The 25,396-nt window shown below is 36.7% G+C and overlaps 2 protein-coding genes across 3 annotated transcripts; one reads left to right on the top strand and one right to left on the bottom strand.

Annotated features, from left to right (window-relative positions):
• Positions 1–2,508: 2,508 nt before the first annotated feature.
• On the bottom strand, positions 2,509–18,848 carry LOC125649994 (sodium-dependent proline transporter-like). 2 transcript variants are annotated; one of them, XM_048877916.2, is made up of 17 exons: positions 18,767–18,848; positions 18,548–18,665; positions 14,643–14,799; positions 14,366–14,497; positions 13,221–13,361; positions 12,496–12,706; positions 12,214–12,352; positions 10,924–11,058; positions 10,323–10,426; positions 8,844–9,081; positions 8,166–8,294; positions 7,731–7,830; positions 7,148–7,275; positions 6,718–6,870; positions 6,040–6,195; positions 5,347–5,422; positions 3,284–3,356 (listed from the first exon to the last, which is right to left on the bottom strand). In XM_048877916.2, exons 2-16 carry the CDS (start codon positions 18,584–18,586, stop codon positions 5,354–5,356), a joined length of 2,031 nt encoding a protein of 676 aa, XP_048733873.2. In that variant the 5' UTR covers positions 18,587–18,665; positions 18,767–18,848; the 3' UTR covers positions 3,284–3,356; positions 5,347–5,353. The 2 variants fall into 2 exon arrangements, with proteins under 2 accessions (XP_048733874.2, XP_048733873.2); XM_048877917.2 differs by lacking the exon at positions 5,347–5,422 and having other exon boundaries at positions 2,509–3,356.
• A 3,301-nt stretch (positions 18,849–22,149) lies between these two features.
• On the top strand, positions 22,150–22,851 carry LOC125651358 (uncharacterized). The gene has a single exon (XM_048879919.2). The coding sequence runs from the start codon at positions 22,150–22,152 to the stop codon at positions 22,849–22,851; it is 702 nt and encodes a 233-aa protein (XP_048735876.1).
• Positions 22,852–25,396: the final 2,545 nt, after the last annotated feature.

Genomic DNA, 25,396 nt, shown 5'->3' on the forward strand with positions numbered 1-25,396 from the left:
ACAAACTGTTGGAAGACCTAATCACCAAAGACAACGAAGATATTGTCAATGAGGAACTCCAGCATATTTTTTATTTCAACTTCAGAGTACTTGTGCGTGGAATCAGAGTGGCGTTTAACAAAGTAATTTTTAGGATGACTGATCACTAGATTGGAATATTTGCGTTTTCCATTTTTGTTGAAGAAGCAGTTGTCTATGATGTCAAAAAGTCTAGTCTTTAATTTATCGTGAGGAATTTTCGTGTCAATTGTTGAAAAGTCATACGTTTTGATGTTGTTAATTTGAGAAAAGTTTTGCGATTTCAAGTTTACTAAAAGTTCTTTAGAATTTTTTTTGGATTCAAATTTGATTTACAGCACTTCTGGCATATGTAGTCGCACAGTACGTTTGAAGTTTCTCCTTCACAACTATCAATATTTTCGTGCGGAGCAAAGATATGGGCTTGGTAGAACATTTACTGGATCCAACAATGTATCTTTGTAAGGGGTTTTATGAAGTTTAGGAATCCAGTATAGGTACGGTAACTCATATTCATTCCACCCATTGACTGGGATATTAAATGTGTCTAAAACTGAAGCATGGTTTTGAAGAATTTCGTCTTTTGAAAGGGCAGATGGAGTATAAGTACGATTACCAAAAATGGAATTGATGCCAAGTTTGTATAAAATACAGTTGTAATAATGAGCCCTACAAACAAAGACGATGTTGTTACAAGCTTTATCAGCTGGAACCAAAACATATTCCTCATGTAACCTATCTAATTCTTTGAATAATGTATGATTTAAACTCATACAGTAGATATTGTGTGATCATTTCTTCACACATAAGAATGTGCGATGACGTTTTGTCTATTAACAATGATAGCTTTCATTCATATGTCGATTTGATATATCCTTGTGAGCTGGAAATAAAGGACACCACAGAGTCGTCCACTTCTGCTTCATACTTAGATATTTTATTGAAAGTAGACATTAACGGCAAACTAACAACTCAACTGTATGACAAACGGGATGATTTCAGCTTCTCCATCGTCAACTTCCCACATTTATGTAGCAATATTCCATTATCACCTGCATATGGTGTTTATATATCTCAACTGATTCGATATGCAAGAGCTTGTTCTGGGTATAGTCAGTTTTTAAATCGAGGTAAGCTACTGACAAACAAGTTGATGGTACAGGGATTTCAACAGTCTCGATTGAAGTCAGCATTTCGCAAATTCTATGGTCGTTATAACGATCTAGTTCGTCAATACAACCTCGCATTGGGTCAAATGCTGTCTGACGTGTTTCATACCGATTTTTAAGCCGTTCTTGGCACACTGATTTTGACTGCGGATAACTCCGTTTACCTGATCAGGATATGGGGCTCACGGCGGGTGTGACCGGTCAACAGGGGATGCTTACTCCTCCTAGGCACCTGATCCCACCCCTGGTGTGTCCAGGGGTCCGTGTTTGCCCAACTATCTATTTTGTATTGCTTGTAGGAGTTATGAGATTGATCACTGTTCGTTATCTTCACCTTGCATACAGTGAACAAGGCGAAATGGATGGGTGACGGTGGGTGTGATCGGTCAACATGGATGCTTACTCCACATGATCCCAACTCTGGTGTCCCAAGGGGTCAGTGTTTGCCCTATTCTCAATTTTATATTCTATATTGTGAACATCTCGTACAGGCTGTGAAATCTTCCACCGTTCGTAAAACTTTCTACAGGTTGTGAAACCTCCAACAGATAGTGAAACCCCCATCAGGTCACAAAACCTCGCAGAGATTTTGCAAACCTCAAAGGGTATAAAACCTCACACAAATGGTTAGAATTTTCAAAGATTATGGAATTTCTTATAATTAATAGGTTGTGATACCTCTCACTGGCTGTGGAACCTCCAACAGATTGCAAAGCTGCTGTCAGGTTTTGAAGCCTTCCATAAATTGTAAAATATATCACAGGTTACAAACCCTCACAGGTTGTGAAATATCTCATACTTTGTGAAATGTCTCACGGGTTGTGAAAACTCCAACTGGTCGTATTCCGTGGGGATCCGTGTAAGAATATTTCCTCATAGCTATCTATGATAGAAAAGTCTATGATAGTATGATTTGACCATTGGATGCAAGGTTATCAGCTTGTATGATGTGGTTGTTTATCGCCATTTTAATCTCCAGGACATCACCTTGTATAGTCTGGCTGTTGAGCAATATATGGTACTAGCTTGTACACTTTAGCTGTCGAATGCCCGGATAATAGCTTGTAGAGTGCCTGGGTACTAGCTTGTATGGCCCGAGTGTTGAACACCGGTTTGTATGGCCGTTAAACGCCTGGGCACGAGCTAGTATATTGTACAACTGTGTCACGGTTGTAATTGTCCACGTGATGGCGGTGCGACTTGGGGTTTGTAAACGAACTTAAAAACGGTAAAAATAATCACTCCAAACTATAATTGTCATGGTTAAAACACCCTACACTGATTCTTTATCTCCTCTCTATATAAAACAATAGATTCTGAATATTTGGAAACAATTTATTATATATATATAAATCCATCAGCATAAAGCATGCGGTAATTGTCACTTTATGTATATATGTAATATGATGTATATACAGCACTAACATTAATTGGGAAGGTATAATTCTACAATATATGTACACATAAATAGTGATAAGTCACCAGTTGTAAAATTAATGTAAAATGCACTCAGACACAAAAAGTAAAACGTTTGTGTTTTTTCTATTATGCATATTCAATATCTATCACAAATTAAGACTTCATTCTAAAAAAAAAATCCCATGGAATGAATTGGCGATTGTTCACCTTTGACATCAGCCATATCTACTTTATTCGGCGGGAACATTTCCATGTCCAATAAATTTATTTGTTGGGATAGCATTAACTTAATTTCCACGACCCAGAAAGTTTATTTGGCGGAATAATTTCTAGGTTCAGAAAGTTTATTTGGCGGGAAATGTCCAGGTGCAGAAAGTTTATTGGCGGGATTGTTTACAAAGTGTTGTAAATCAAGCCAGCAAAAGTTCATCGCTGGTTAATTCAGCTACAATTCTGTATATATATATATATATTCGTCATACTTCCATTTCGTCAATTGGTGGGTTTTTGTTGTTGTTGCTTTTGTCAATACATGAAATGACAACTCATCATATCCAGTAATGTATATGTACAACAGACGATTCCAGGGTAAAATTTGTCTTGATAAAATATGAATTGCGTTAAAAAATCAAATGGAGTTGTGTCGGCCACGTTTGTCCGAAATACACAATGTCAGTTAATGTCACTAGGACGAGGTGATTAAACCTTGATGTTGGAATAACCTTCGTTGTCAATTCCACGTTTACCATCCTACAAAAACAGTTCAACATTTGGTTAAATCAATGTAATTTCTTGTTATGTTATAAATCGTGGTCGTATTTTATAATTTGTATTTCTGGTATAAGAACTAGATTAGATATGCATGTTAGTTTGATAAAAAGAAATAAAAAGTTTGTTAGTTTTTTTTATTACATTTACGAAACAATTAGCAGCTCTTGATAGATTAGTTTGGTCGAGGAGGTAAGACAAAACATGCACACACACAAAAAGTCGTCAGAACTATGATATACAAAATGGTTAAACGGTCTGTACATGTTAGAGCTAAAACAGGTATCTATTGTGAAATTTTCCCCAGGAATCCAGTGGATCTACACAGTTTATCTAGGATTCTGAACGAACACTGGATTTGTTTATTTCAGTTGAAATTCAATAAAATTACATAATATAACTGTCCCCCACAGCTTCCCTCTAGATAACCACGGAATGACATTGATTTATGTATTTATGATTCATTTATAATCGTGAATAAACTCTCTGATATAAATATATCTATTTTCAGATATCTCCTCGTATCCGCAAGCCTTGAACTATTACGTCTAGTGTAGAAACGACCACTTCTGATGGTTTCGCATATCGAGTATTGATTACTGTAAACTAGTTCTTAATATTGGTTGTTACATTGAGTGTGTACGTGATTACGCTTACATCTTATATCCATGTTTGATTACTAAGACAACAAAGTCTAAACATCTCAAAATACTAATATTGTGTTTTAATTCTCCAATTTTCATGATTTCTTTACACTGATTCACGTTTTTTTTTAGAAAGTGATCCGTGCGTATGGAATTTGCTTTATTTCAAGGCGATAGTTTGCATTTTTTAAATGCTGAAAAGCCATGTGTTATATTAAGCTGTAATAAGCCTGTTGAAATCCGTAATCATAAGATGAAAAATTCATACGCTAAGAAGAAAAAGATCACACTAAACAGAAAGTGGGGTTTAATCCTACACTCGCTCCCATACAGGCTCATCTTTAACATCTCAGTCATTCTAAAATCAAATACAAGACCTCCGCTCAATGGTGTTATACAGCGTAAATAAGCAATTCTGTAGGACCCAGAAAAATAGGTATTTATTGAACAGGTTTGGGACGTCGACAGAAAACTTATTTCCAAACTACAGCTATGTGCCCCATGACTTTAATGTAAACATATTTTATTGCGAAACCCAATATGATCGGGTAACAGGCATAGACTATGTAGGCCCTTTCCCAATACAAAAGCCAAGTACAAAAATATGATTGATAACAGGATTATTTGAAGATGTGACAATATTGTAATGCCGTTTACATGAAAATATTTAATACAAGTTTTGCTGAATTTTGCAATAAAATGATTTTTTTTTTATAGATCAACATGTTCTACACACGCATACTCACAAAACCTTCAATCTACATTCACACACATACATATAATACAGATAAATATAGATCTATCCAGCTTTTGGAAGAAAAAATGGTGCAAAACTTAACATGCTATTGTACAAAAACACTTAGAACATTTAATGTAGTTATGAACATAAGAAATGATTTTGCAACTCAAATAGAAATACTCTGAACTGCCATTCAGGATACAGTTCAACTGAGAAGGGACCCCAATGTCACGAAATTGCTGTAGAGGAACGCCCCACGACATTCCTCCAATTTTGGACTTTGGGACAATGTTGTTCAAAAGACGAACATCATATCAAGAATATTCTTGATTATAATGTTTTGCAGGCTAACAGTTTTTGATAGAATGATTATTCATGACTACTTTGCATTAAACGATAAATAATTATGATACCTAAGTAAATGGAGCTTTACAAAAGCAATGTGGAAAAAAATGTTCAAATTAATTTCAAAACCTGTGCACACAAATTGGAGAACAATGGAACAATGAAAATTAAGGTGAAATCTACAATTTAAGCTAAAGGAGAAGGTGTTAAAACAGATGGAAGATCTACGACAATTTATATTCACCAAAATTCTAAAACTTAGAAGAATCTTCCACGTGTGGAACGTATCCAGTATTTTGCAACCCCGTCTTGGAATCCACCTGAAAGTTATCATTTTTTTAAATCAGTCACTCTAAAGGTTCTCTGGTAAGAAGGGAAGGTGTTTTTCATCATTGTATTACTTGTGTGTGGCTGTTATGAGGAAATTAAACACAAGAAGCAGAGGACATATTCAATATTTCATCAGTCATTATTTGTCATGCATAGCTCTTATCCTTGGACGAATTTGGCTCCACTTGTTTGACATGCTGTTTTTGGCTATATTTAGCTCTAAAACTTCATAGTTATTTTGGATTTCAAACATTTCGGTTGAGCATCATTGAAGAGACATTATTTGTCGAAATGCGCATCTCGTGCATCAAAATTGGTACCGTATAAGTTTTACATGTTATAAATATCAAAGAGATGTAAGTTATAATGCTGTTGTAGTTAACATGCAATATGTTTCCTGATATTGGACATGTATATACATATAGAAGTAATGCATTGATTATATTTCTGTTAAGTTACACTGAAAAATTGCACACCTAGAACAGGATAAGTGTTTAAAATACGTTTTGTCATACCGTCCTAGATATATAGATAAAGATATACAATGTACATATATCTAATTTTCTTAGGACAAATATATTCCACATTTCCTTTAACCATTTATTACCTGTAGCTGGACATCGTTGGGAGTGACCGTCTCCAGACCCCATGGATCGATGACGAAGTCCGTGGTGTATCTCTTTGTGTGGTACTCGGCCTCCCGTCGGTGTTTCACGAGGGCTGGGCCCCATTCAATACTGGGTTTTATTGCTTTCTTGATATTCTGTAAAGAACACGCATTTTACAATATAAAACTACACATACAGTTAAACTTATTCTAAATGCGAGTGATAAAACGATGAGCAACATCATTCAGCAATTTTATTATCGCCATCATCTCTTTTGACGAAAAACCTAACGCCGCTGAATTTGTTTTACCAAGCCAATTACTGTGTATACAACACACTGTACCTGAAAAGTTTATGAAAGGACTCTTGAGAAAGACCATCAAAGCTGTAGAATATTGAGTTTTTTCTTTGTGTATATATTGTATGTTCCATTCACTAATGTAGAGACCGCCCTAGTTTTAGGTAAAGTACCACAAATTTTAACCCACGGATGGCACTTACGGCCGTAGCAGTGAGAGCCCATAACAACGCTGACCGTGACACGGAACCTCCGATCTGAAGGTGGACCTTGACACGACAATATTAATCCATTATGACGTCATAGATCATACTTCTAGCAATGTAGCTAGTATTCAATTGAAATTCTTGATGTGTTTGTGTTAGAACGTGCCACTCACCCCACCGGATTTGCAGATGACGTAAATTGCGGTACCGATAATACAGACGATAGTGACCAGCGTCATACCCCATCCCATCAAGTCTGCGTACACGTCATACTCTTTGCCATTATCCATCCCCGTGTAGTCCACCCATGAGAACACCATAATGACCTGTAAACACAACAGTATATTGACCACTGAACACAATGAAATCTACACGGTTAATACCTTATATCGCTGTATTCTTGCAACATCGCCGTCTCAAGAATTCATGTCAAAAATTTCATGACATTTTCCCAGTATACCTGAGTCCACACATACCTTCAAACATTCATTTAAGCCTCATGAGAAATGGAAACTCACAACAGCTTCAAATAATTTCGTTTTTTTAACGTACCGTCCACTGACCTATAAAACTTTGAACATGAAAAAAGAATATGCCACTTACGGCCGCCAGGAGGGGCGTGAAAAAACACCAACATAACATCCACCAGTACTTGAAGATGATGAATGGGTAACAAGCACAGAAAGTATTCCCCGTCATCAGCTTAATGTCGTCCAGGAACCGGAAGACACCTATAAATTAGAGTCAGAACAAGCTTCAGGATTTTGAAATTTTTATAAATCCGTAAATGTAAAATTGGAAATATCTCTCTGTAAGTGAAGTGTAAAGAATGTTAATGTGTTTATGACGAGTGTAATTCTTCATTATTTACGATAGATATCACTCAAGTAGTGTTTGATTAGCAGAAATCGGTGGTGGATCTAGAATTTTCTGAACGGGAGGAGGGAACGCAGTACAACACTAAAACACTGGGAGCAGTAAAAGACTGGGACAATGGGGGTTGTATTCAAGCCTCTTGTGGGTCCAAGGCGATATACATAAAGCGTCTTTTAGTGCTATTTAGTTTTTGTATTTGACCTTTGTGGATACAAGGTCAAGACTTAGTACATAAACTTATAATATATATATATATATATATATATATATATATATAATATATATATAATACATATGAGGTCATCCATACCATAAATCCAACCAACGGAGATACATTCAAAGATAGCGATGAACAGAATACTCCATCCTCCTGAATACGTGTCCATGATTTCTAACATGTATATACCGCCCTAAAAGTGAAAAGAATCTCAAAATCAAAGTAGTGTAGGGTACATTCCCGTATTTCATCATTTCACCTTCTGAATAGGACACAGAATTCTTAAAAAAAGAACAAAAAATGAAATTTGCTAGGACACAAAATACTTCTTAGAATACAAAATTATTAAAATAAGACACATGGTTCATCAATATCACTACGTCCTTGTTAAGATCTTTGATCATAGGTTGCTCTTATCAAATTGACAGGCTAGCTTTAAGCTGGCTATTGTCATTACCCTCTATTTTTAAAAATTACAGAAGCAAAATAATCTTTGTTACTTCTTAATGAATTCCTACATGCACTTACATCGGTCGTTAACGTTAGGCCGAGCAGGAAGAAGATACAACAAGCAGCCATCACGGTGAATAACTTGTATTTACGGAGTTTGGGGAATCTGTCCGTCAGCGAGGTAATGACGGTTTCCACTAACACAAACTAAATAAAATGAAATAAAACAAACTAGAATAAAATACTATCTCATTCAGTCCACCTACACAATTAACCAAAATAAAATAAGATAAAACACCATCTTCTCTTGACTGTCTCATTCGGTCCACCTACAAAATCAAAACCATGTCTCCATTTTCGAGAGAGAAAGAGGCGAGGCGAAACTTCAGAATCTAACTTTATGTATTCAAAATTTAAATTTTGATCATTATTTGTGTCGTTCAACACTTCAATTTTATAAAATGATGAAAATCCACCATTTTTGTTATTTCATACTTTATAGATCTGCTGAATCACTCTACTCAAAGCTAAACGAACCCCTTTCCAACTTTTATAATGTATTTAATGTTCAAGGACCGATATTAACAAGCCTATTTCTTTTCCCGCTTCTAAGAACTACAATTGAAGTATGAATATATTTCATTGCTGTACTAAAAGCGCATAGTTTTATACACGAATTCAGTCTTCATAGAGTTTATAGTGACAGCTACAGCGTCAACCAAATACACAAAATTCATGAAAATAGTGTATTCAAACCTCGCTGTCCACTCCAAGGGTAATTAACATGACGAAGAAAAGAATAGCCCATAGCGGAGATAGCGGCATTTTGGTGACAGCGAACGGGTACACGACAAAGGTCAAGGACGGTCCACTTTTGGCGACTTCGTCTACTGGCATGCCCATGTATTGAGCTAGGTAGCCCAGGTAAGAAAAGATGACGAATCCGGCAAACACACTGGTCAAACAGTTGCCAAATGCCACAATCAGAGTATCTCTATCAAAAGAAATTTTAGATATGATTTAATTTCAGTGTTTTCGCAAACCTCTTGTAAGAAGTTGGCTATTTCAGACTGTTCAGTGTGACGTCACAATAGAGAGGTTCCTGAAAATATCAACTACTTTTGAACGAAATAAATAGTTTATGTTCTTTGTATATTGAATATGTATAAAATTATATTAGTATGTGTAAATTGTATAATCGGTGAAGCTGATTATACAGAAATCACCCCACCCCCATCTCCACCCTTCTCTCGTTGTTTATTTATCCCCAAAATACAAACAACTTAAAACATTTATATACTACATATTCCTTTTATTCATATTTTTTGTAAAGAATTAAAAGAGAGATTTCTAAGCACGCAAATAAAGCTTTACAAACAAAGCATGCCTCTTTGTGATTTAAACTTCGCTGTTTACATAATATTATAATACATGTACATGTGTATATGCATACTGGAGTGACAAAAGATTTTCATTGACCAAACATTGATAGATGTAATTATTATACTTTCATGTAAAATACTCGAACCTGATTGGTCGAGAAGCATTTGAAAAAACATATTGTTACCCTCTGAGAACAAAAAACACGCGCCCCAGGGTGATAGTATCTAGCAACGGGTAACAGTACTTGACAACGGGTGATATTATAAAAAAGTATCACATGCGTCAAATTTATGCGCGTACGGTTCGCCGTAGATTGCTAGACGACTGCTAGACGACGTCGTTTGAGCGTTTGTAATAAACGCGAGTACCCGCATCGAAATACGAAATATCGAGTGATTGATCAAATGTCAACAGACGTAAGTTTTTCTGCTTTCCAGTTAACATAACATTCAGTATAATAAAACAAATATTGCATGTAGTTGAGGGTAACATTGAAATTTTCACCCCTCGAGAAACCATTGTCAACCTCACTGTTTTATTCGGCTACGTCTCGGTTGACAATGGTTTTCTCGGGGTGAAAATTTTCAATGTTACCCTCAACTACATGCAATATTTATATAATATTAACTAGCAAGCTAAACCAATTGAGCAAGTATACACTACTGGCGAGGGTCTGTTACTTTCGGGTGCGCGTTTTTGTATTATTTATGAAACGTGACGGTCAGCATGTAATAATTTTTTGACCATGTACTTTGTGTCTTTCATATCAATAACCATTGTAATGAATTTTATTATTAATATCTCGCAATGACATATGAGTGGAATATCTTGTAATGAAATTCATTTGAATACCTTATCAGGTCGTTATGAAACCTGTTGTAACTAGCCAGGGCGATCAACCCTCCCCAGGACGCCGACAGAGAGAAGAAAATCTGAACAGCAGCGTCTTTCCACACCTATTGTAAAGAAAAGTGAGAGATAACAAGTGAATAAGACTCGTGCGGTGGTTTAACATGGAAAACTTAGGGTATATGCATACATTGTCTATTGGTGCTCGCTGTAAGTAATCTTTACCTTAAGATGCCTCACTATACCTTGAAAGCACAAAATAATTTAATCATGAAAGATATGATATGTAATAGGTACATAAGTAAAAACGTCAACAAAAATTATGCAGTTTTCGGGGGGAAAACATAACTTTCAAAAATTTATTTCAATAAATGAGACAAAAGACACGGGTGGATCTACGATTACCTTATCCACTGAGCTACGTAGATATACAAACAAATTGATAGATACAGACAATTTTACCTAATATTTCAATCGCCATCTTGTGACATGGTGTGATGAAATGTATAAGTTGATGTAGTGAACTACCTTAACAGTATCTAAGTACCGAGTGTTCGAGTAGTTCACACTGATCTTTTATATCCTATCATATACTTCTAAATACCTGCGCGTCACTTAGTCTGGATAAATCTGGTGTGATGTAAAACTTTATTCCTTCCTCCATTCCATCCAACATAAGCCCACGGATCAGCAGGATGACCAGCACAACGTAGGGGAAGGTCGCCGTGAAGTAAACCACCTACAGGACGGGGAATAAAACAGTGAAGATTAAAGAGTGGTGTCCATTCAATGATGTGCACCACCTACAGGACGGGGAATAAAACAGTGAAGATTAAATAGTAGTGTCTATTCAATGATGTGCACCACCTACAGGACGGGGAATAAAACAGTGAAGATTAGATAGTGGTGTCCATTCAATGATGTGCACCACCTACAGGACGGGAATAAAACAGTGAAGATTAGAGAGTGGTGTCCATTCAATGATGTGCACCACCTACAGGACGGGGAATAAAACAGTGAAGATTAGAGAGTGGTGTCCATTCAATGATGTGCACCACCTACAGGACGGGGAATAAAACAGTGAAGATTAAAGAGTGGTGTCCATTCAATGATGTGCACCACCTACAGGACGGGGAATAAAACAGTGAAGATTAGAGAGTGGTGTCCATTCAATGATGTGCACCACCTACAGGACGGGGAATAAAACAGTGAAGATTAAAGAGTGGTGTCCATTCAATGATGTGCACCACCTACAGGACGGGGAATAAAACAGTGAAGATTAAATAGTGGTGTCCATTCAATGATGTGAACCACCTACAGGAAGTGAAGAGTTGATAGTTACAGTAATTAATGGTGTCTTTTCATTGTGCACCACCAGGGGAGGATCAGAATTACAGTGAAGATTTGACAGTGACCCTAAATAATGTTGTTTGTTTAATATTTGGAAGTATCACTGTGGAAAGAGTAAAGAAAATCAGTGTCTTGTACAGGGATTAGATTTTTTTTTTTTACATTCACAGGAAAGGTTGCTGAACATCTTTTTTTTTGTAAGATGTGAAATAGTGAAGATTTACATATATTATATCTATATCTAGCAAAATGATTTGATTTCAATGAATTGTAAAATCGTGATATCAATTAACCACCTAAAAATTGTAAAAAGTTGAGCCAAGTCCATTGATTACGGGACGATTTGTCAATCGGACATGAGTAACGAGCGGATCCAGCATTAGGTAAATTTCAGAGGAGTTTTCCAGTTCTATAGTAATTCCATGAACTCCAATTCTATAAACATCCAGATTGATACAGTGTAAAATTCAATGTTGAACATATACCATTCTCACCACCACCCATAAGAAAAAATATCAACAGGAAGCAAGTCATTCAAACAAACCTTTCCGGATGACTTGATGCTCTTGCTTAAGGCCAATATGACACAAATGAAAGCCAAGAGGTAACACAGGGCCAACTGCCAGCGGACTCCTCCCAGATCGGAATATCCGGAACTGTATCCGGATCCAGTCACGTAGTAACTATAAAATGGGGAAAAAGTGCCATTATGTAAAATGCCACGGTTAAATAGTACCGTTGTTGTTTGCAGTGTATCACTTAAACGCATGTAAAGTGTATAAATGTCAATATTTTGAAGAATTGGAATTATCATAATTATATTTACTCAAAGTATTCCTGAGAGGGAAGGGTCCTTGGGAAGTACTTCTGGGCCTTTTCGGGTTGCAGGTATGCTCGGACACCCTCCTTTTTGTTCAACATCCCGGTTGCATAGCAGATGCCCTGTGTGGCGTTCAGCTCCCACTTGCCGCCCCACCTATTGTTTCCATTACAGGTTTCCCACGAGCTGTTCAGGATCTTGACATTGTCGTAACATACTACAAAGACATGCAATAAAATTATTTCATTTTTATTGGTCTTACAACTAGTTAAACTTTTCTAATGTCAAATATCGCCACAGTAATATGTAAATTTATTTAAAATCATTAAACGATGCATAAATTAATTGTATATGAATCTAAAACACGTTTTGAATTTATCATTAACACATGCCCACTACGGGCATTCGCGATACAAGCGTTTACATGACGTAGTCTCAGCAAGTGTCTGTGGACATTAGCTAAACACATGTACTAAAACAGATGCCTCGCAAGATCGACGAATATCATAAGATGCTGAATTAAATACTACAAGTCTATAAGTGCATGTAAATTGGACAATTTTGGTTACACTCTTATATCATAATGTTTGTTTCAAAAGAATTCATAATCGTTTCTTATAAAAATAGGGTTCCAATGTGTTGTAAAACTTTCTGAGCGCCAATATTAATTGTGTCACTTTACAGGCGCCAACCACGAGACCACACTATACTACAATGAGTAACACACTTACGATTTGTACTCCAATCTCCACAGGAATTCCATGGCAACTCGCTCGTGAAAGACGAAAATAGATAGAAAAGTGCCCAGGCAATAATCATGTTATAATAAATGGCCACGAGGGCAGACACAATGAACATGCCGTATCCAATTCCTGAAAAATAGATGTATATCATCAGCTCTAGAGTTTTAATTTATCCACTAATATTTACATTTCCAATGTTCTCGTCTTTGATGTTTTTTACAAATTATAACAATACTCATTTTCACATGAATGCGATGCAGTTGTGAACAGATGCAGTTGTGAACAGTGCGCGTATGAATCTTGATAAATAAAGTACGTCTATTTTAGCAACTGGGAATTCCGACAGAAATAAAATTAGAATTTAAGACAAGATGTGTTTGTGAAACGCAAATGCCCCCAATAATGGCCAATTCCAAAGATGACCAAGGTCACAAGGACAATTATCTTGGTACCAGTAGAAAGATCCTGTCACAAGAAATGCTCATACGAGAATGTGCAATATGAAAGCTCTAATATTTACCATTCAGAAGTTATGACCAATGTCAATTTTTTTAAAAAGTAGGTCAAATGCCTTGCAAGGTCAAAAGGTTTAGACCCACGGAAAGGTCTTGTCACAAGGAATACTCATGTGAAATATCAAAGTTCTAGCACTTACTGTTCAAAAGTTATTAGGAAGGATAAAGTTTTCTAAAAGTAGGTCAAACTCCAAGGTCAAGGTCACAGGGTCAAAAGTGTTGGTGTATTCAGATGTGTAGGAGGAGTAATCATCCCCTGTCGACCCGTGTGAGCTCTACATCTTGATCAAGTAAACGGAGTAATCCGCAGTCAAAATCAGTGTGTAAAGAACAGCCTAACAATTGGTATGAAACACGTCATACAGCATTTGACTCAATGACCGGTTTATGATTTTTTTTCGAAAGGACGTAAAAGAAAGAAAAATAAGATTTAAAAAAAAAACCTTCAACTTCGGTAAACTAATACACTAGGATTTATTTCCAGTCAGGATGAAGGTCACGTATCAAGGTTAAAAAGTCATCTGACAAAGTAGATGACGAAGTAGGACTTGACCCCATTAAGGAGCATGATGTATCGCGAACAAAAGATGTATTCATAATAAGAAAACAACGCTGTACCTGTAAATATTGGAGAGAACTTCCAGCAGGTAGATGGTCCGGAACTCGAGTACTGACCAATGCCTAACTCCAGTAGGAAGATAGGCACTCCTAGGAAGGCCAAGGCGATACAATACGGGATAAAAAAGGCTCCTGAAATAAAGAGACACGTCATGATTTACTCTTAGGATACAGCTACCCCATTGCCTCTCGGGATTGTTAATATCACTTATACAGGAAGGAACTTTTGATCCAGTTCCCCTTTCAATCAGTTGTTTTATAGAATTTTGACATTTACCCCCTCCGTTTCTGTAACACAGGTAAGGAAACCTCCAGACGTTCCCCAGCCCCACGGCGTAACCCAAACAGGACAACAGGAAGTCCAGCTTGGACGACCAATTCCCCCTCTCCACGTTTTCATCGCCCGAGCTCACTGAATCGTCATCTTGTAATTTCTGCAGGGAGAAACATATCTTTACTTGCTAAAACTATCAGTACAGGAATTCTTTACATTTGCAGGTAGCGATAAATGCATCTCTTAATATATCAAGTTCTGCACATGTCGATCACAAAGAAATATGACACGAAAATGTCAAAACATGTATACATAAGTCAATACCCAGTCTGTGAACAAGCATCATTAAAAACAAGCTCCCCAGTCTGCCTACTAACAAAGACATCGAATCCCTGACCATAGAACTGAACATTCATTCCTTATCTAAATCTCTACTGAAGAGTTAAAGTGTGTTCAGAAGTATTTTCAAGATGTTATCCGCAATGTGATAATACAACACCCTCTATCTAGCACAGTCACGTTATTTAGAGTTAAATAGACCGTTTCATGAACTTCGCTTTGTCAATATATCAACTTTTAAAGATATATTTTTAGTTATAAACTTAAAGCGCAGGTACATGTACACAAGCGTGCAAATTGAGCTACATTGTACAAATATCCGTGGAACACGGAACAATTTCGAACTTTCCAAAACAAAACGTTACTCTTAAAATATTTGTTCTTATGAGCCATGTATACATGTATATACCATAATGCACACCCAACGGCCAAAATGAAAAAAAAACTATCGGATTAACCTATTTTCGTAACACTGAGGGAAATAATGGTCGGTGTCTTTATCAAAATGCAAAGAAGCGAAACTGTTCTCCTTTCCGTCATTGAGATTCCTTTTTTGAGAACAAAGGACGTTAACCTACATGTATATGGCAATACCTTGCTAGTCTGTTTTACTACACTGGGTAACATATACATGCATGTTTTTCTTCCATGCTACGTAACTATGTCTTTGTCATTTCAGGGATTACATATTGTATAAGTTTGGTTGAATTTGTAAAAAACTGTTACGATAAAAATACCTGTTATATAATATGGTAGTTTTAATGAGGGAATATAAAAAGCAATGCATAACTATAAAAAGGATTCATGTCGAAAACTAATCACCCCCAAAGAACCTATACATGTATGTACAGATATGCGAGACTATTTAAAAATTTTATCAAACAGGTAAGCTCTAGAATTCATGGTATAGAAACAAATAAAATTAAATCCCAAATACGGATTAAACTAAATCCTTATATCAAATGGTTCAAGGACATTTCCGGTTCCCTCGGACGCGAATATCGTGGTCATCTTCTACATACAGAGCGTAGTGTCATAATTAAATGAGTCAACGTCAATCTAATTAAAATTAGACCCTTTGATCCGCTCATCTACTATCGCTACTTGTGTAGCGATAGTAGATGAGCGGATCAAAGGATCTAATTTTAATTAGATTGAGTTAACGTTTAACGCTTTCATTAAATAATATCCTTTCTTTGAACAATCATTCTGAACTCATTTTTGCTCAAATTTTTATCAAATCCAAAACATTTTTACAAAACATCTGGATAAATTTTGTTCATAATTTTTAAAAAACTTTAACCAACAAATTGCAGAAATGTGTCAAATGAAACTTTAACATCAACTTAAATTAGTATTCAATTTCCTTATATAATCCTTTGTAAGAATGGAACGAAAATCTTGAGTGTGATGTTCTTACAATTATGTAACATGTGTATAGATGTACAGGTACGGGTTGGATAAGGCACTGCGATCAGAAACTACAAATGTTTATGTTGTTAATGGTGCAAAGCTTAGCGGGTTATTATGAATTGAATCTTGATAAGTTTCTTAAATGACTTATTAGAAAAGTGGTTGATTTCAATGAATAAAAGAAGTTGACTCATTTATGGCACTACGCTGGAAAATCTTCGCGTAATTTCCTCACCGAACGACCTCCGAGTGAACTCAAACTACATGTACATCTCTCGCAAACGGAGTACTATTACAATGTATCTAGTACAGAATTGCAATTTCTAAGGTGACGATAAAAGTTGAAAACGTTTAAGAAGTTTTGTCCTTAATCAATGTGTCTAGTCAATTGATCATACTCATCCGTTGGGTGTATTGGGTTCGATAAGTGATTTAATGAAAGTTCAATCTGACAGTAGATCAATTTCACGGCTTTCCATGGAAGCCTTTATGCTACAATAAAATATAGGTATGTGAGCACATACTAGGGGGGCAGTTACCGACGAGCAACAAAAACATATCATTATCAGACTCTTTATCCTATCTATCACATGTGGACAGATCAGAACGCGGCGTGATGTTGTCAACATCACTATAGAGGGCGCCACTCTCCCAGTACTTGGAGTCACACGGCGGTGTTTAAGGTTTCACTTGAGAAACAGTGACCGATTACCTTAGTAACCTCGAAATCACCCGATTCCTTTTGTAACCTCTGGATCAGCAGTTAGCTATGACGTCATAAAAAGAAGGGCGGAGTTAACTGTTTGTCCGTAAAGAAGTACACTTGTGGAAGTACACATAGCGACATAACAATAACAGAGCGGATCAAAGATCTTATTTTAATCAGATTGACTTGTGGAAGTACCAAACTCTACAGCGGCGGCCGAAAACTTTAAATTTTTATAAGATCATGAAGATCACTATCCTCCAGGACATAGTACAATGATACGCCAAAGGGCGGGTTAGAATCAAAACGGAAACTGTACGATGATACGCCAAAGGGCGGGTTAGAATCAAAACGGAAACTGTACGATGATATGCTAGAAATGGATCAGTGTTATAACATCAGAAGGAGTGTTAGTACTATAACAAAAGTTGTACGATGATATGCTAAACGGACGGGTTAGCATTAAAACATACGTAGATGTACGATGATACACCAGACGGCGGTGATAGTATCATAACACAAGTTGTAGGATATTACGCCCAAGAGCAGGTTAGCACTATAACAAAAGAATGCTATGCACCAGATAGATAGATACACATCCTATTATACGGGGACCTGCTTGGCACCTGCTTTGGGTTAGGACTTAGATCATATTTACTCTCTGCCAAATTGAGAGCTTTCTATTACATGTAATTCTACAATTGAATTTTTGTAGGACAAATGTTTGAAGTTAAATAAATATCCACCACCACAACTCAATCCATCAATATTATTATACACTACTAGGATCTTCAACAAATGACATTAACCCTATTGTCGACTGAAAATCATATGAATTAAGTTCACCTCAGTCCTCCATAACAATTCAAAAGAATTATCTTTAAAAGCCTGAGAGTCAGCAACACCTTCGTCACGGTACAGCGAGCCATCACAGTCACAGACCCATTACATAGCAGATCAGAAGGACTGGGATGACTTTTGCTCGACACTCAAAGACACAGCAAATTTTTGTGATCTAGTCTGATCAGGGTGTACTTCTGAATAAGGTCTAGGAAATGCAGTGCCCTTGGGATATACAGTGTATTTAAAATCACTCAACTTTTCAAAAACTTTTAAGATCATAAAGATCTGCATTTCCGCATTATATGTAATGTGCAAAACAAGTTACATGTTGAATTAGACATTGGTCTAAATAGTAAATGAATATTATTTAAGATATTAAGATCTTATCATTTCACATTTCTGTGTAATCTTAATCACAATTTTATAAATATTGGTGTTCAGCAATGAGATACTCTGGTATATATTCTCACTGTCATAGCTAACGCAGCCATGCAGCACGATGTCGAATTCAGAAGTGGAGCTTTGTCTTTAGGTTTACAAAGTTTACTTATATCTTCTTTTTTAAAGGCATGTTTAACATTTTTTGAAAAAAATATAATGGTCTTACCTTTCTAGAACTGTGCACGTCTGTGTCGTAGGCAGCCATGCTTTTCTCGTGTTTTTGTCCAATCTGACACGCCCTTTAATTTCTCCAAGCTCGATTTACACACAAGTTTTTTTAACACCTTGTAAAAACAAATAGTTGAAAATGAAAAAAAAGAGAAAACTTTAAAATCCTTCTGCAAACATGTGATACCTGAATAGAATTGTCTCCACGTATACTTACAATGATTTACGAAACAGATTTTCAAACTCAAGAGAAGGAAACGACGATGAGAACACCCGCTTTGGCCAACGGTGTATGACGTATCAGGTTTATAGAAAAGTACCCTTCTCAGTCTTTCATATTTCTATAGAAAGTCATTCATGCATACAAACAAAACACAGCTTACCTTTAAAACCCACACGTTATGAACAACCTAGTTATATAAGTACGTGTGAAGGTAGTTGGTTTTGCTCAAAAGGATGAATTTGCAAAAGACATTTCTGTCATAATATTCCACAATTCTCTGAAGGCAATACCATCGTGCACCTAATAAAGATGATCATTTATTGCATCTGTATTGAAAGTTTACTTAATTCCAGAAAATTACCTAAACATCTTCAAACGACAGCCAGGGGGAAGTTGAATAAAGTTTGTTTATTTTTCCAATTTACGAATGACTGAATGCCTGGTCATTCAGGTTCTTCTGATTAATTCAATTCAATTTCCAATTCTCTGATTACTTTAAAACTGAAACTTATGGAGTGTGAAAACATATTAACACTATGTGTCATACATATAAGAATTAGAACAAAAAGTCAATAGATTTCACGAGGTCTTCAAGTTTTCAGAAGTCGCCAGTAGGTTTGAGAAGTTTCATTGTGCTTGTAAGTGTTTCATCTGAAGCCATTAGGTTTCAACAGAAGCCAGTAGTCTACATCAGAATCCAGTAGTTTACATCAGAAGCCAGTAGTTTACATCAGAAGCCAGTAGTTTTAATCAGACGTCAGTAGTTTACACCAGAAGCCAGTAGTCTACATCAGAAGCCAGTAGTTTACATCAGAATCCAATAGGTTTCACCAGAAGCCAGTAGTTTACATCAGAAGCCAGAAGTTTACATCAGAAGTCAGTAGTTTTCATCAAAAGCCAGTAGGTTTAGTTTTCATTAGAAGCCAGTAGTTTTCATCAGAAGCCAGTAGTTTTCATCAAAAGCCAGTAGTTTTCATCAGAAGCCAGTGGTTTTCATCAGAAGTCAGTAGTTTTCATCAGAAGCCAGTATGTTTAGTTTTCATCAGAAGCCAGTAGGTTTCATCAGAAGCCAGTATATTTAATTAGAAGCCAGTAGTTTTCATCAAAAGCCGGTAGGTTTAGTTTTCATCAGAGGCCAGTAGGTTAAATTTTCATCAGAGTCCAGTAGTTTTCATCAGAAGCCAGTAGTTTTCATCAAAAGTCAGTAGTTTTCATCAGAAGCCAGTTATGTTTAGTTTTCATCAGAAGCCAGTAGGTTTCATCAGAAGCCAGTATATTTTATCAGAAGCCAGTAGTTTTCATCAAAAGCCGGTAGGTTTAATTTTCATCAGAGGCCAGTAGATTTCACCAGAATCCAGTAGGGTTAATCAGAAGTCAATAGTTTTCATCAGAATCAGAAGCCAGTAGGTTTCATTAGAAGCCAATAACTTTCAGGAAGTCTGTGAGTGTTCATTCAATAATAAAACGGGAAACTACAAAACATTATGAACTATATGAGAGACTGTAGATGAATGTCATTGTATGGTATATGCTATAATGAGAACACTGAATGATTACAACAATGGACCTCTCGATAACTTAACATGATACATTTGTAAAACTATTTTCCACCGTTACACAATTCCGCATGATTTATGCTGTTTGAGTTACACAGCTGAACTAGTTTGAATACGGTTTCCTTGTGTATTGAGACTTTATATACACAAGACAGACATTTACAACCACAACCATACAAACACTAACTTGATAAAATCCTCCATATCTTTGAAAGGAAAGACAGCCCTAACCATATTGTTGCTTTTATGAATAACGTATTACTTACTGATATCGAACGAAATGACAGTCTTTAACAACAAAAATCCTTGCTTAACGATTAAATCAATATTACTCTATCATATTTTAAATTACTCGCCGCTAAGAGAGCGGCCATTGAAGTTTAATTTATGACGTCACACCGTCGGTTCCGTTTATTTCATCAGTAGCACTGTAAACATGACAAGTTACGAACAGTTAAGTTTGGAGTCATATAGATTTAACTCCATTCTTTCGCAAGAGGAATTTAAGAAAAGAAGACGTTCAGTCGAGTCACAGACCAGACACAGACGGCACACATTTCTTCATACAAATGTTTCGAACCTCAACTTGTCAATACGCTAAAGATGGATCCACAGTTTACATAGTCTTTCCTTTTCAGATGACTTGGTTGGGTCAGGAATTTCGGGGAAAACCCCCACACTTTTTTTTTTTTTTTTTTTTTTTTTTTTACATCTCCCCTTCGCATTAGTGTAATTAACTGCTTGACAGGAAGGAATTCAAACCGGGACAGACAGTGTGACGTCAAAATTATCAATTTTTGTGGTCTTGAATACAAAAGAGTTCTACATCATGGCAGCCTCTATAGATGGCGGGAATTTAAATTTTTAACGTTTTCAAATTAGTACTGAAGCTTTTCTAGGCCGTATATCAACATAATACTATAACAGATTTTTATCACATCATTAATACTATCATTTATCATGTTAAAACTTTTTGGATTGCCTTCCCCTTTAAAACTAATTGAAATGCATTTCTGTTTGTCCTTTGCAATATTTCTTAACGCGTTTGAATTAGAAAGAAATGGTTGTTCTTTCAAATATCTGCTAAACCAATTCTATACAATGGTGAATTAACAGGTGCTGTTTAATTCGCAATTTCCGAGATCAGCTTTTTTGTGATGGAGGGACGTTCAGTATTCTGTTGGACACTTGGGTCATGTAGATAACAATGAAATATGAAAGCGTAAATTTTGTTTATATCAGCCTTTTGTTTGAATTAGGCTATCAATGAAATTATTATTTATATCCTCTTCTACACGAGCGATACTTTAATCAAAGAAAGATGATGATTATCGATTTTTGTTTGAGTTATTTTGCTTTCAAATACTCATAAATTTACTAAATTTGTGTTTCCCTGTCGCTTGGGTGGTTGCATGACGTCTGGTAATCATTCTTTAGGCAATATATGAATGTAACGATAATCATTTGTACCAACCGCGTGAATACAAAAACATAGTTTGCGTCTCACTGTGTGCAAGAATTCAGCAAAGGGAAATAACTATCGGGGAACTCGGAAATTGCGTAAACATGTTGGTTATCAAATCTTTAATTATTGTTCTTGGAATAAAATATGTACTGTTCAAAGTTTAAACTAGTATTTCATTATCCTTAATCATATTCTACAACCCAACAACAGGCCACCCAGTCAATATACTTCAATACAAACTCCCAGTAACAGTCAATACAAACCGTTACAAACTCCCAGCAACAGTCAATATAGACCGTTACAAACTCCCAGCAACAGTCAATATAAACCGTTACAAACTCCCAGCAACAGTCAATATGAACCGTTACAAACTCCCAGCAACAGTCAATATAGACCGTTACAAACTCCCAGCAACAGTCAATATAAACCGTTACAAACTCCCAGTAACAGTCAATATAAACAAACTCCCGATAACAGTCAATATAAACCGTTACAAACTCCAAGCAACAGTCAATATAAACCGTTACAAACTCCCAGTAACATTCAATATAGACCGTTACAAACTCCCAGGAACAGTCAATCTTGACCGTTGCAAACTCCCAGCAACAGTCAATATAAACCGTTACAAACTCCCAGCAACAGTCAATATAAGCCGTTACAAACTCCCAGTAACAGTCAAAAGAAACAAACTCCCAGTAACAGTCAATATAAACAAACTCCCGGTAACAGTCAATATAAACCGTTACAAACTCCCAGCAACAGCCAATATAAACCGTTACAAACTCCCAGTAACATTCAATATAAACTGTTACAAACTCCCAGCAACACTCAATATGAAGCATTACAAATTCCCAGCAACAGTCAGGATACACATTCCTAGTAACAGTCAATATAAACAAACTCCCAGCAACGGTCAATATAAACCATTACAAACTCCCAGTAACAGTCAGTATACACAAACTCCCAGTAACAGTCAATATAAACAAACTCCCAGTAATGGTCAATATAAACAAACTCCCAGTAACAGTCAATATAAACAGACTCCCAGTAATAGTTAATATAAACAAACTCCCAGTAACAGTCAATATAAACAAACTCCCAGTAACAGTCAATATAAACAAACTCCCAGTAACAGTCAATATAAACAAACTCCCAGTAACAGTCAATATAAACAAACTCCCAGTAACAGTCAATATAAGCAGACTCCCAGTAACATTCAATATAAACAAACTCCCAGTAACAGTCAATATAAACCCAATACAAACTCTCAAAAATATTCCATATAAAACATTATAAACCATTTTATTTCTGAGGTATCTTTTAATGCTTTATCACCACCTCTTTAACAAGCTAAAGACCATCGTGGTTATATTCGATCAGAAGTAGGCTTATTACGAGCCCCCAAGAAAACCCAGAAAACCGGAGACAATCCATCTTCAGAGCCGATATACGACTGAAATACCCCCGTTTTGACTCAAACCCCTAAATAATCAAAGTAACAAACAAAATGCCAAATAAAGAATTTAAGTGACGACTACGAGCAGTGATCATTCTTATAAATCCTACAAAGAAAAACAAAATTAAGAAAAGGGCAAACACGGACCCCTGGATCAGGAGTAAGCATCCCCTGTCGACCGATCACTACCACCGTGAGTCCTATATCTTGATGTAGTAAATGGAGTAATTCGTAGCCAAAAATCAGTATGTAAAGAACGGTCTAACAATTGCTATGGAACACGCCAGATATTATTGACCCTATGACAGGTTGTATTGGCAATGTTATAAAGACCATAGAATTTGCGAAATGCTGACTTTAAACAAGATTGTTGAAACCCCTGTAACATCAATTTATTATACCCCCCGCAACAAGTTGTGTGTGTGTGTGTGTGTGGGGGGGGGGGGGGTATACTGGAATCGGGTTGTCCATCTGTCTGTCCGTCTGTAGACGCAATGGTTTCCGGGCTCTAAAGCATTATCCTTTCCACCTACCGTCACCATATCATATATATGGACTACCCATGGGATGAAGATGTTCCCTATCGATTTTGGGGTCAAAAGATCAAAGGTCAAGCTCACTGGACATCGAAGTAGCAATATGGTTTCCGGGCTCTAAAGCGTTATCCTTTCCACCTACAGTCACCATATCATACATATGGACTACCCATGGGATGAAGATGTTCCCTATCGATTTTGGGGTCAAAAGGTCACAGGTCATGCGCACTGGACATCGAAGTAGCAATATGGTTCGGTTTGTCATGCCATTTGTTTTTTACACTTAGAAAAGAGGTAGTTTATACCTATTATTAACACCCTTTGGGAGATTGGGGTAAGAGGGGGGTATTCTTAGTGAGCATTGCTCACAGTACCTCTTGTTATGAACTGACATAAGACAAGCTGAAGGGACGGGCTAAATTTAGTGCATGCCTGTGGGTAGTTTATACTAAAATGGAAGCCGGTTGAAGATTTTTTTTATTAGGGGGTGTCCTTGTTTTGCAACTTAAAAATGACATACGCCAAATTCAGTTTCATATCAAGAGAACGAACGATGCATTACAAAATAGATTTTTACACCTCAGTCTCGCGGAGACACCTGAGCCTTGCATAATGAGAGTGTCAGTCAGCACGACCTTCACGACATTTAAAAATTTCACCTGTAATTTGATGTTTCCTTTAACCGATCTATGTTTCCATAGTCATACACCAAGCACTGTAAGTCCACGTGGTGTCAGAGAACTGCAAGGCGCGGTGCGGAGTCTCCATTTAAAACACCTTGTACCAATCCAAGCATGCTCTCTTAACGTTAAGCAATTGTTAAAGGACATTGGAGATCAGTTGTAAGTGATTTTAAGGTACAATTTCAATCAGTAGTTCGCACCGTGTTCCACCATATAGCCAAATGTTGATTAGGGGTATAAAGTAATCCAGTAATTATATACAGAACATGCCGGATTATTAATTATCATTAATTAGAGCCATAAAGGAGGATATTACTCGTTAACTTACTACTTAATGAACACGGTATCGTCGATAACCCAAGGACTGTTTCGAGGTAAGCGATTTCGCTGTCTCCAGGTAAGAGATCTCGCTGTCTCGAAGTAAGCGGCGATCTCGCTGTGTCGAAGTAAGCGGCGATCTCGCTGTCTCGAGGTAAGAGATCTCACTGTCTCGAGGTAAAAGATATCACTGTCTCGAGGTAAAAGATCTCGCTGTCTCGAGGTAAGAGATCTCACTGTCTCGAGGTAAGAGATCTCACTGTCTCGAGGTAAAAGATATCACTGTTTCGTGGTAAGGGATCTCGCTATCTCGATTGTTTGGGTTTTTTCCGTCTCGTCGAGAATTGTTCACTCATATTGAGACGTCACCAGCTGTAGGTGAAGTACCACAAATTTACACCTATGCTCAGCGCTCAGGGCCGTAACAGTGAGGATTCTTTAGCGTGCCAACGCCTGTCGAGACACGCTACCTCCGTTTTAAGGTCATATCCGAAAGACCCGTGATTCTCACTTCCAATGCCGAGCGTTTGGCGAAGGAGTAATCACTACCTATGTTAACGTCTCAGGTTTGACGCGGTCATTTCACGAGCGGGGCTCAAACTCACGACCT

The sequence above is a fragment of the Ostrea edulis genome, chromosome 5 (genome assembly GCF_947568905.1).
Source record: "Ostrea edulis chromosome 5, xbOstEdul1.1, whole genome shotgun sequence".
Classification (NCBI taxonomy): domain Eukaryota; kingdom Metazoa; phylum Mollusca; class Bivalvia; order Ostreida; family Ostreidae; genus Ostrea; species Ostrea edulis.

Coding starts and splice junctions, on each gene's coding strand:
- LOC125649994 (XM_048877916.2), bottom strand. CDS start 18,586: ATGGCTGCCTACGACACAGACGTGCACAGTTCTAGAAAG. Junction 12,707..13,220: donor TGGAGATTGGAGTACAAATC/GTAAGTGTGTTA, acceptor ATGTCTTTGTAG/TATGTTACGACAATGTCAAG. Junction 7,276..7,730: donor CTCCGTTGGTTGGATTTATG/GTATGGATGACC, acceptor TCTAATTTATAG/GTGTCTTCCGGTTCCTGGAC.
- LOC125651358 (XM_048879919.2), top strand. CDS start 22,150: ATGAACCGTTACAAACTCCCAGCAACAGTCAATATAGACCGTTACAAA.